At 49.5% G+C, this 13267-nt stretch overlaps 1 protein-coding gene across 1 annotated transcript in view; it reads right to left on the bottom strand.

Annotated features, from left to right (window-relative positions):
• Nucleotides 1–13267, bottom strand: part of LOC144768004 (ovostatin-like) — a 249450-nt gene that overhangs the window by 122523 nt on the left and 113660 nt on the right. The window contains exons 16-17 of the mRNA XM_078651396.1: nucleotides 11576–11749; nucleotides 3659–3791 (exon numbers count right to left, since the gene is read on the bottom strand). Coding sequence (XP_078507522.1) covers nucleotides 3659–3791; nucleotides 11576–11749 — 307 coding nt within the window. The remainder of the gene's footprint in view (nucleotides 1–3658; nucleotides 3792–11575; nucleotides 11750–13267) is intronic.

Raw genomic sequence — 13267 nt, 5'->3', positions numbered from 1 at the left:
TTGGCCGTAATGAAGGAGAAGGATCCTCCCCCTGCTCTGGCTCTGCGGATGCACAGGGTTTCGGCAAGGAGGAGGTTGGTGGAGTGGAAGTTTCTTTTGGGTACGTGAAGGATGATTATGTCATTGAGGTATTCGGGTACGGTGATGTGTAGGCATTTGTAGGCGTAGGTGAGTATCTTGAATGTGACTCTTTCCTCTATGGGGAGCCAGTGGAGCTTGCGTAGGTGTTGGCTGATGTGTTCGTGTTGGGGATACCGAGGACGAGTCTGGGGGCGGGGTTCTGTATTGCCTAGAACTTGCGGAGTAGAGCCTTGTTGATGCCGGTGTAGAGGGCATTCCTTAGTCCAACCTGCTGGTAATTAGTGCACGGGTGACTGTTTTCCTTGCCTCAGGGGATCCATTTGAAGGTCTTGCAGAGGAGGTGGAGGGTGTTGATACAGCTGGAGGCGACGGCATTTGCCTGTAGGTTCATAGAGAGGGAGGAGTCGAGTACAATGCCGAGGTTCCTGGCGTGGTCCACGGGGGTCGGGGCTGCCTAGGGCAGAGGACCACCAGGTGTTGTTCCATGCCGAAGGGGTGGTTCCAAGGACAAAGACTTCTGTCTTCTCCAAGTTTAGTTTTAGGCAGCTGTTGCTCATCCAGGCTGTGACGAGCTGAAGCAACCTCTTGTCAGACCTATCTAATTTAGCTATTGGTCATAGCTCTACTTGTAGTACACTGTACACCAAAATACTATAAGTAGAGCTATGACCAATAGCTAAATTAGATAGGTCTGACAAGAGGTTGGTTCAGCTTGTTCTTACTTTATCCCCCTCCTCTTGGACCTTAAATAACTAGGGGGTACTTTGGCTTTATAGTAGCATCCAGGCTGTGATGTCCTGCATTCCTTCCTGGAAGTTGAGTCTTGTGGAGGTGGGGTCCTTGGTGAGGGAGAGGATGAGCTGGGTGTCATCGGTTTAGGAGAATATGCTGAGGCCGTGCTGTCAAACGATGGCAGCAAGGGGATCCATGTAGATGTTAAAGAGGGTTGGACTGAGTGACGATCCCTGTGGAACTTTGCGGTTGATTTTTGTGGGTTCGGAGATGAAGGGTGGCAGTCTGATCCTTTGACTCCTGCCGGTGAGGAATGATCTGATCCAGTCGAGGGCAGTGCCTTGTATGCCGGAGTTGTGTAGTCTGGCTGTGAGTGTGCGGTTGAAGATGGTGTCGAAAGCTGCTGACAAGACGAGTAGAATCAGGGCTGCGTTGTGGCCTTGGTCATGGAGGGTGTGGATGTCGTCGGTAGCTGAGAGTAGGGCGGTCTCGGTGCTGTTGTTGCTTCGGAATCCAGATTGTGAAGGGTCAAGGAGGTCGTTGTCTTCGATGAACATTGTCAGTTCTGCGTTGACGGTATTCTCTGTGACTTTCACCGCAAAAGTAAGGAGCGAGATGGGCCGGTAGTTCTTGATGTCCGTCGGGCCTGCTGAGGACTTCTTGAGCAGGGGCCTGACTTCTGCGCGTTCCCAGTAATCGGGGAAGGAACCGGTCTCAAAGGTGGGTTGTAATACGGGTGAGATGTTGGTGGCAGCTCTGTGGAATATGTAGGGTGGCCAGGGGTCTGTGGGAGCCCCAGAGTGGATGCCTTTCATGTTTGCGGCGGCCTCCTCGGCCATGATCGGTGTCCAGGCAGAGATGGTGGTCTGGCTGGCATTGCCGCAGGGCGGCACTGCGGGGGGGGGGGGGAGCGTGTGGTCGTTGAAGTTGTTGCAGAGGTTATTTATCTTCAGGTGGAAGTAGGGTCTGAGTTTGTCACAGGGGTCCTGGGAAGGGGTGATGTCCGTGGCTTCGCTGCGGGGTTTCTGAATTCCTCTGGGTTCAGAAGGCACACTGTGGGGTTCAAGCAAAGGGCTGGGCAAATAGCAGTACGTGTTTGGGTGGGCGTTTGGGGTGCTCAAGCCTTCAAAGGAGAATCTGTGTGAGAAACATAACCTGACTCAGGATACAAGTCCAAAGAATGTCTCGGGAAGTACTAGAATAAGGTCTGCAGATAAGATTATCCAGGAGCAGAACTGAGGAATGTATATACTAATTAAGTGTCAGTACTTACATTCATGGACCCTCTGGAGCATGCAAGCGACCGCCATTACTGAAAGATTTCCACTGCATGACTCATGGCTAAAGCCCACTTCGGATCAAATGCATGGTGACTGGGCCTCCTCTTTTTGCAGGGCCTTCCCTTTCCTGCCTTCATGCTGGACCTGGATCACCCCTCATCTCTACACCCCTCATCCCTGCGCCTGTCATCCCTGTACCCCTAATCCCTCATCCCTGCATCCCTCATCCCTGTACCCCTTATCCCTGTACCCCTTATCCCTGCATCCCTCATCCCCGCATCCCTCATCCCTGCATCCCTCATCCCTGTACCCCTTATCCCTGTACCCCTTATCCCTGTACCCCTTTCCCTTCAACCCTCATCCCTACATCCCTCATCCCTGCCTATGCTGTAAAGATTCTCCGTCCTGCAGCCTGCACCAATAGGGACACCGCGATAAGGCTTGCGGTGCACACATGCATTATATGATGGTCTTATTGTTAGGCCTGGAGCTGTGAGTCATGTCCTTCCTGTTAGCTCGACACATCTGAACTCCATGCCAGTTCTCTTCCCTTGAACCCTGAGCTGTACCCTACATCCTTTCCTGGGCTGCCCCCTGTAACCCTCACTGCTTTCTCCAGTTGGGCACTGCACTTCGTAACCCTGGGGTCTCTGCCCTCTCTGGACCCTGTGCCGCTCTCTTGAAGGTGGGCGAGCCACAGCAGGCTCGAGCTGCAGGCCTGACTCTAGCTCGGCTCGAGGTCCTCTTAGACCCTCGAGCCCAAAAACAAGCCAAGCTTTAAAGTGGCTTCCGCATGCCACCCTGGCTCTACCATTCTGCAGCAAGAATTAAAAGCAAAGCATAAACCTCTGGTATTGAAAGGGAGAAAACGAGGCAGCCGGCTTGTACGTGGGGCAGAAAACTGGGATTAACCTCCTGGATTCACTTCTTGAAGAAATGATGTGATCCTAGACAAATATTTTATGTTACTGAGCCTCCGTCTTATTTGCTATCAGATATGAGGGCAATTTTCAAGTCCTGAGTTCAGGGCGTGCGCTGGGCACAGTTAATCAGATGGGTTAACGTGAAACGCCTATGTAAGTCAAAGAAACACCCTTTTAAATTTTAAAGAGACTCTCATATTTTCCCAGTAAGGGCCTGATTCTGATGCGGGTTGGAAAGCTTTCCCACCTAGGGCTTGATTCTGATGCGGTTAGGAAGGCCTCCTAATGGCATTTGCTCCTTCCAAATCAGATCGGGAATGACCAAGGGCCCAATTATGATGCGGTTAGGAACATATGCTCCCATTTAAGTCAATGGGAGTCCAACCAAATCGTATCGGGAAGCCTCCGGATGCATTGTACTCCGTCGGTTGGACTGTCTCGATCCGAGTGGGTTGGAAACCATTTCCAACCCGATTCAGTCGGGAAGCATTTCCAACCCGCATCAGAATCAGCCGCTATATGTTGCATAACTTAGGTGCCAATTACTTCCAAGGCTCAGCTCGTGTTGTATTGTTGTCCCTAAGAAGAACACCTCAGTATGTAAGAATACCCCCCCACCATCCCCGGTGCCCCCATGCCTACCTCGTGCTACAGTTGATAAGAAGGGCACTGGGAATGTCGGAGGCGATGGCGTCGTCGGGCAGTTGTCGGGTTTCGGGCACACGTTCGGCTTCGGCATACAATGGCCGCAGATGGCTATCAACCCCGCACTGTTCTGTATTTTTGTAAAAAAAACAAACCATAAACAACGATTTAATTAATAAATGATTCTCCTGTCAGCCCAGACGGCTCTATCTTCTTCATTCATCCCCAGTTCCCCTGCAGACATTTAACAGCATTTCAGGTTAATGGACTTCACTGCAGCCTCCTGCTCCCTAAATCCATCCCAGCGGCCGCCTAGATACACCAAGCTCAGCATTCAGGGCTCTCCTAGGCTTCAGCATCCTTTCACCACAGACCAGGCTCAGACTTCACGCCCCCTCCCTCCTAGGTTCCCACCGCCCTACACCACAGACCAGACCAGGCTCAGACTTCACGCCCCCTCCCTCCTAGGTTCCCACCGCCCTACACCACAGACCAGACCAGGCTCAGACTTCATGCCCGCTCCTTCCTTGGTTCCCACCGCCCTTCACCACAGACCAGACCAGGCACAGACTTCATGCCCCATCTCTTCTTGGTTCCCACCTCCCTACACCACAGACCAGACCAGGCACAGACTTCATGCCCGCTCCCTCCTAGGTTCCCACCGCCTTACACCACAGACCAGACCAGGCACAGACTTCATGCCCCCTTCCTCCTTGGTTCCCACCGCCCTACACCACAGACCAGACCAGGCTCAGACTTCATGCCCGCTCCCTCCTTGGTTCCCACTGCCCTACACCACAGACCAGACCAGGCTCAGACTTCATACCCGCTCCCTCCTTGGTTCCCACCGCCCTACACCACAGACCAGACCAGGCTCCAACTTCATGGCTCTCCTAGGCTTCTGCATCCCTTCACCACAGACTAGGCTCAGACTTCATACCCGCTCCCTCCTAGGTTCTCACCGCCCTACACCACAGACCAGACCAGGCTCAGACTTCATACCCGCTCCCTCCTTGGTTCCCACCGACCTACACCACAGACCAGACCAGGCTCAGACTTCATACCCGCTCCCTCCTAGGTTCTCACCGCCCTACACCACAGACCAGACCAGGCTCAGACTTCATACCCGCTCCCTCCTTGGTTCCCACCGACCTACACCACAGACCAGACCAGGCTCAGACTTCATACCCGCTCCCTCCTAGGTTCTCACCGCCCTACACCACAGACCAGACCAGGCTCAGACTTCATACCCGCTCCCTCCTTGGTTCCCACCGACCTACACCACAGACCAGACCAGGCTCAGACTTCATACCCGCTCCCTCCTAGGTTCTCACCGCCCTACACCACAGACCAGACCAGGCTCAGACTTCATACCCGCTCCCTCCTTGGTTCCCACCGACCTACACCACAGACCAGACCAGGCTCAGACTTCATGGCTCTCCTAGGCTTCTGCATCCCTTCACCACAGACTAGGCTCAGACTTCATACCCGCTCCCTCCTTGGTTCCCACCACCCTACATCACAGACCAGACCAGGCTCAGACTTCATACCCGCTCCCTCCTAGGTTCTCACCGCCCTACACCACAGACCAGACCAGGCTCAGACTTCATACCCGCTCCCTCCTTGGTTCCCACCGACCTACACCACAGACCAGACCAGGCTCAGACTTCATACCCGCTCCCTCCTAGGTTCTCACCGCCCTACACCACAGACCAGACCAGGCTCAGACTTCATACCCGCTCCCTCCTTGGTTCCCACCGACCTACACCACAGACCAGACCAGGCTCAGACTTCATACCCGCTCCCTCCTAGGTTCTCACCGCCCTACACCACAGACCAGACCAGGCTCAGACTTCATACCCGCTCCCTCCTTGGTTCCCACCGACCTACACCACAGACCAGACCAGGCTCAGACTTCATACCCGCTCCCTCCTAGGTTCTCACCGCCCTACACCACAGACCAGACCAGGCTCAGACTTCATACCCGCTCCCTCCTTGGTTCCCACCGACCTACACCACAGACCAGACCAGGCTCAGACTTCATGGCTCTCCTAGGCTTCTGTATCCCTTCACCACAGACTAGGCTCAGACTTCATGCCCGCTCCCTCCTAGGTTCTCACCACCCTACATCACAGACCAGACCAGGAACAGACTTCATGCCCCTCCCTCCTTGGTTCCCACCACCCTACACCACAGACCAGACCAGGCTCAGACTTCATGCCCCCTCCCTCCTAGGTTCTCACCGCCCTACACCACAGACCCGACCAGGAACAGACTTCATGCCCCCTCGATCCTTGGTTACCACCACCCTACATCACAGACCAGACCAGGAACAGACTTCATGCCCCCTCCCTCCTTGGCTCCCACCACCCTACACCACAGACCAGACCAGGCTCAGGCTTCATGCCCCTTCTCTTCTTGGTTCCCACCGCCCTACGCCACAGGCCAGACCAGGCTCAGACTTCATGCCCCCTCCCTCCTTGGCTCCCACCACCTTACACCACAGACCAGACCAGGAAAGACTTCATGCCCCCTCCCTCCTTGGTTCCCACCACCCTACACCACAGACCAGACCAGGATCAGACTTCATGCCCGCTCCCTCCTAGGTTCACCCAACCCGACACCACAGACCAGACCAGTCACAGACTTCATGCCCGCTCCCTCGTTGGTTCCCACCGCCCTACACCTCTGGACCAGACCAGATCAGACTCCTACTTTATGGCTCTCCTAGGCCCTCTCCTGCCTCTTCCACCAGTCCATTCCAGGCCTTATCTTCATGCGTCTCCCAGGCACCTAATTAAAGCAGGGAAGGACTAATGCAATTACAAGTAAGTAATTGAAATACTGAGAAGGCTTGGCCTAGGAACAAGTGTGAGTGTGCAATGTTTTTATAACACAAGTATGGACTTGCATATTCCAACCCAATACCATTCACCTACAGATGCTCATCCTCCCATTCTCAGAAACCTGAAGGAATGCAAGGGGAACCCAACTCTCCAAACCTCCTGGCCGATGTGATTGACACAGAGAAAAGGGCTTTCAAAGTTAGTACACTAACTAACATCAACTGAAGGTAGGGGTTTCAATGGAAGAACTTTCATAGCCTCAAGCACTAAGAACAAATCCCATGAGGGAATTGCTGAACCACTGTTGTATGGTTGGATGCAGGTTGTTCTACTTGGCCACCCCATTCTGTTTTTAGATTTCTTTGCCTCTTTGTGATGGCGGTGAGAAGTTTCTTCCCACAAAGGACAAAGCGCTGGCATCCTCTGTGATTATCCTGCTAGTTAGATTTGAGAACTTCAGGTCTGGGATGTCTTGGGCTTGAGCTGGTGCATGGATTAGCTCTACGTGTTGCGTCCATTACTAGGAGATGCTGCACTAGTTGAGGATTGAGGGCCCGATGTAGGTAAATCCCATTTACCGATTTTGAAATACCGAATCTTACCGAATCGGTATTTTAAAATCGGTAAATGGGATGTAGGTCCCAACATCTGGATTCGTTACCGAATCCTTAACAATTCATTAATTACCGATTGGGTAAATACCGAATCGGTAATGCCCATTCTTTCCTATGGGCTTTGAAGCCCATAGGAATGATTAGGCATTACCGATTCGGTATTTACCCAATCGGTATTTAAGGAATTCACAAGGGTGCAGGGGGTGTCACTTTGACACCCTCTAGCACCCCCAAAACGGCCATGTGTGCAATGTGGCACACAGACATGCCCTAAGGGCACGTCTGTCTGTCACATGGCACATGTGTACATGCACAGATGTGCATGTACACAGGAAGCGGTTTTTTACCATGGATTTGTATTCCATGGTAAAATACCGATTCTGTAAGCCATGTGCTGCCGGAACATAGGCTACCTACATCACATTTTCGGTAATTTTACCGAATCGTTATCATTACCGAATCGGTAAATATTACCGACTCGGTAAATTTACCTATTCGGTAATGATAACGAATCGGTAAAATTACCGAAAATGTGCCCCTACATCTCCATGGCCCTTTACCGATCGGAAACGGCCGAAAATCGGTATTTTCGGCCGATTCCGATCGGTAAAGGGCTACCTACATCGGGCCCTGAGTTGATTGAACGTTCACACCAGTGAGCTTTTTTGGCATCCTCCTTATCAAGGTCTTTAATTCTTCTAAGATTTCTTTCTACTTCTGATACCAGTAAATTTAACATTAATGGATGAGTAATTCGTTTCTGAATGATCGGGGATCGTGAACAGCTTCATGCGCATATCTTCGCATCCCTCCTTTGTCCATTGTGCTAGATGCTCAATATTTTTATCTATTTCACAGAAAAAGCAATGCTAATGCCTGTAGCAGATCAACCTGAACTTCTAGTTTACTGAATTGGTGAGGCTTTAGGTGCTTACTAAAGCCATGGGAGTTGTCTCCCCTCTCACCAAGAATTGCTTTTCATATTTGCCATAATCAGACTCTATGTGAGTTTGTCTTTCCCACCTATGAGAAATCGGGTTGTCTGTTGAGGGGGTGAAACCCTGCTCAAGCAACAGCTACAATCCTGGTCAGGGTGAACCACAAAAAGTCACTAAATTAACCTATGCCTAACACTGTTGGATTGGCACAAAAGCAGTCAAGCTTTACTTCGAGGAAATGTTTAAAGTGTCTATGCACCATATAAGCAGCAATAACGGGAAAAAATAACACAAGAAAATCCCACACCAATTTTGCAAAATAGAATAAAATCTAATAAATTATTTAACTTCAAAACAACAAAAATCTAATCAGCAGAACTGGGGATTATGCAATTTTACAGATCTATGGTTAGTATAGCTCCTAAAAGCACAAAGCTCCACTTGCGATTATCTGGTCGTGCGAGACCGGGTGAAAGTCACTATTTCAGTTTGACTAATTTGTAGCAGAGAGTGGGAGCCATTTAGTCCTGCAGAAAGAGTTACCTTCGAATGTCTAGCTGGAGGAGTTCAGTTTGCAGTGGAGGATGCAGTGAGGAGCAGGGATAGTGTCTTAGATGGTCGTTGCTGTAGCACAAAGAGCGGATTGGGTGTTGAGGATGGTTGTTGCTCTGTCACAAAGATCTGGTTGGGAGTCACGGATGTCGTTGCTGCAGATTTGAGTTGGCTGTCACTGCAGGATGTTGATGTTGTAGTGCAAAGTGTAGATTTTGTGGTTTTGGTCCCCACTGTCATGGTAGGGTGAAGAGTGAGGCTCACCGAATCTTTGCAGTCGGCACCAGGGGCAAGTTATTGGTGCGAACGGGCTCGTTCATGGTTATAAAGAGCCCATCATTTGGGGATTTCTATCTTCAAGGGACTGATACCACACCAACAGCCAGATGCATCAACCTAAAAACCGGTCGCAAACGGGCAGATTCTAAGAATCTGCCCCTTTGCGACCGGTATTTTTGCATTTGGGATGCATCATCCCAAATGCAAAAATCGCAATTTAAGGAATGTCTAAATTGAGATTCCTTAAATTGCGATTGCATTTAAGGAATCCCAAATTGAGATTCCTTAAATGCAATGCAAAAAAGTCAAAACATTAGTGATTTCGCTAATAGGGAGAGCAAATTACCATGAAGTTGAACTTCATGGTAATTTGCCCTCAGGGCATGTGTGTGCGCAACATATGTGCACAGATCAATTTCAGGGGTGCAACAGGGTGTCCTTTGGACCCTTGAAATTGCATTCTCAATTTCGATTCGCTAATTGCTAATCGCAAATTGAGAATGTCTTCCCATTCACTCCAATGGGCCTCTAGGCCCATAGGAATGAATGGGGAGGTATTCTTTAATTGCGATTCGCAATTTGCGAGTCGCAATTAAGGAATTTCAAGAAATCGCTATTTTTTGAGCGAGTTCTTCTTGCATAGCATTTTGCTATTCCTTATTAGCGAATCCTTATTTTTCGCTAATAAGGAATCGGAAAATGGGTGCTTGATGCATCTAGCTGTATAAGTCCAGGGCCTGAGGGGCACCTCTTGGGGAACAGGAACTCATTCCAGCAGAGGCCAGCAGGGATCAGGCAGTTTCAGTTGAAGGTCCGGGCAGAGGTCAGCTGGGTAGATGGGCAGATGCAGCTAGGGCTCTGTAGCTTGTTATGTCCCTGTAGCTCAGAATAAGAGTTAAGTCAGATGACCCTTGGAGTCATTTTAGCCTGAGATGAAATGTGCATGTCAAGTCTTTCTTCTCAGCAAGCAGGGTAGGCCTCAAGCAGCAGGGCAGCAGGTCACCCTTCTTCTGTAGTATTCACAGGTTCAGGAGTATGCTGAGTAGTTGGTCTGAAGACTACCTTGTTATCCTGGGTGACAACTTTGAAATGGGAAAAGCTTCTGGAGATTCCCTCTAAAGAGAAGTCTAGAATGTCCTGCCTCCCTGGCCTTATCCTAGGCTATCTGGGGGCACAATAGCCAAGTGTGAAGACCTTTTGTGTGTGCTGAGGCAGTACCTTTGAATTGGAAGTGTGGTGGTGTAAGCTCCACTCCCCCATCCTATCAGAGAAATGGACCGTCCTGCCAACACCCAGTCCCATTATTATGATGCTGCCTGGGAGGAATATACAAAGGCCAACTGCCTAGTCATGTGACCCAGGAACAGGTTGTACGCAACAAATGGTTATGACAAGAAAATATCAACTTTATAAGAGTGCCATTTTCAGAACTATGACTTAAAATTTAACTTTACCATTAAAGAGGGTTTTAAATTACAATTCCTTGGGCACCAAACATGGTGTTCTCACCTGCTACCACACACAAGTTACCCCTTATTAAACGTAATAAGGCAACCCAATGCTACCCTATGGGAGTGGTAAGCCATGCAGTAATGAAAAAGGAATCTAGGGTTTTTTCATTACCAGGACACATCAAACTTAAAGGTACATGTCCACATTTTTAAATACAATGCGCCCTGCCGCTCGAGCTTCATAGGGCCTACCATAGTCAGGCGGGTGCCTTAGACATGTTTAAAAGGCTACTTAAGAAGGTGGCACAATGAGTGCTGCATGCCCACTAGGAGCATTTAATCTACCATCCTTGGGTACCTGTAGTACCATTTAACTAGTGACTTACAAGGAAAGTGTAAGTGCAAATTGGGTGTATGTCAATTTCACCATTTTAAAAAGGAGAGCACAAGCACCTTAGCACTGGTTAAGTGTGCAGAGTCTTTAAAGCCAACAAAAAAACTGTTTAAAAAAACAGGCGGGTTAAGGCAAAAAGTTTGGGGATGACCCTGCAAAGAAGGCCTAGTACAGGAACACCTCTATGGGACAGAACAGGTGTTGTTCTGCATTTAAGGTTAAATATTTCCAAGGGACCTGCATTTAAAAGTATGACAGTACCATGACCAGGCAAGCTAGGGTCCTGGACTTGTTTGTAAAAAATAAAAAGTAATCAGCGATTCCAGGAAGTTATTTTTTTGGACAAGGTGTGGGATTTGTGTGGTGTTTTGTAGGGATTTTGAGCAGGCTTAATTTTCTATTATGATTTTTTTTCCCTGTGATAGCTGCTCACTAAATTTCTCTTTTGGGCCCAGACTGAATTTTGCCCTGGGTGTAAAAAGAGATAAACTTGAACGAGGAGAGGGATAATGTATGAAGACCACCACAGGAGAGTTTTGGCGACGATCTTCAGAACTATCAGCTAATACCACGACTTTCGTGGTAAAACTAGTTCCAACTTTTACATTTTGAAAGCTTTGACAACTTTGAGGGCTGATGACTTGTCACAAAGCAATAAGTTTCGCAACAGAAGAGCACTAACAAAATGGGCACTTTCCAGGTACCTATGCAGCTTAGTGCTTAGAATGCATCCAGTTTGCACAAGGTGCTAGGTGACCTGGTGCCTTCGTCGTCACTAATGACCTAAGGGAGGCACAGCCACAGATTCTTTCCCAATCACGTTGAAGGTTGGGCACTTACCAGAACTTCCTGTTGCCAGTCCACGGCGTTGTTGACGTCAGGCGTCGCTTGGTAGTTCACTCCCGCGAGGACAATGTCAGGCATATCCGCGCACGGGACAAACTGGTTTGGCACCAGACTGAATCCATCAATGAAGGAGCCAGACGAGAAGATGTAGGGGATTTGATTATACACCTAGAGGAAAGAAAGTAGTGAACAGCACATGTGAAGCGTAGATCCGGTGACGCAGCATATCCGCCGAAAGACACCAAACCCCATCGCCCTGCCACATTCTCCGATCCCCCAAAACATACTCTGAAACAGGGCTTTAAGTGGCTGAGCCCCCCCCCCCTCAGGTTTGTTTGGGGGGGTCTCTAAAGGGGGCTCTAGGGGGCTCTATTTTCGGGCCTCAAAGGTCAAAGGTAGGGTGAGCAGACGTCCCTGTTTTTGTTTGGTGTAACTAGTGTGGGTAACATGTCTTGATAGTGAAATACTGCCAATTTCGTTTCTCACTTTTGAAAGGCTATCTTGCCCCTAGGATAACATGCGGAATGCTGTGTGACATGTTTACCTGCATATCTTCCCATAACATAATGATTTTCTTAAGCACACAATGCTAGTTATCTTGATTTAGACCACGCCCCTACTCGGATAGGCCACACCCCTTTAAGAAATGTGCCACGCCCCTTTTAGAGCACCCCCCCCAGTTGTTTTCCCACTTAAAGCCCTGCTCTGAAACATGTTTTTCAAAAAGCTGAAAACTTGCATTCCACGTCACCCTTTCTCCAATCGCTTCCTTTATTATCTGCTGAGAGCGCGCGAGAGTAGGGGAAAGAAAGAACTAGGGCGAGTGGAAGGAATAAGCATTGGCAAAGCCAACAGGTCTCTCTTTCTTTACAAGAATTAATCAAATGTTGCCTATATAACTCAGTGAATTTATAACGTTCCGACACGAAGGCCAAAACCACATAGCAAACGTTTTACTTTTAAAACGATACGTTCACCATTTCACCAAAAATATATAAAAAAAATGTTTTATATCACCAAACCCAAAAGAAAAATTCAACCGAATAACGTGGCATCAGGGGCATAGCTAATAATGGTAAGCCCACGGAAGGACACTGAGGAGCAGATTTACAAGCGCCGTGCGCCACTTTTGCGTCACTTTTCCCATGTTAAAAATGACGCAAAAGTGGCGCAAGGAGCTTGTAAATCTGCCCCTGCGTGTGGCTGTTTTTTACTAACCCCAAGGAGAGTAAGATGCCCCTTTGTGCCGTGTTCTTGCTCTTTTTTTGGCGGGGAGATGAGGAACCGTGCCTACGGCCCAGTAGTGAAACATCCTCAGCCATGCGTTTCACTCTCGGGCTCCCTGTCAATCTGTCTGGGTGCCTTCTGAACCACAGACAGCTGCACAGACAGTGCCCAGCCAGCAGTGCCTGGGCCCAAACAGCTTGCTGCAGCCTTGCAGGTGCCTCCTGGGCGGTGAGGGGCTCTCCTGTACACCAGCAAGGATGGGGTACTCGGGGGTATGGCAATATTTCTGACTCCATGCCTTTTCGGGGTGTTGCAATAATTCTGACTTAGGGCCATATGTATCAAGGTACCATCTTGGGTGATCTTGGGCGGACATCTTGGGTGAGGGCTAAGGAGTGGAGCGGTCTAGTCGTCACAAGGATGCTAGACCGGTATTTAAGGCAGACAAATTAGGCGCCG

This window comes from Lissotriton helveticus, chromosome 7 (assembly GCF_964261635.1).
Source record: "Lissotriton helveticus chromosome 7, aLisHel1.1, whole genome shotgun sequence".
NCBI lineage: Eukaryota > Metazoa > Chordata > Amphibia > Caudata > Salamandridae > Lissotriton > Lissotriton helveticus.
Note: the sequence above shows the minus strand (reverse complement) of the source record. Positions and strands in the feature narration are given on the sequence as shown.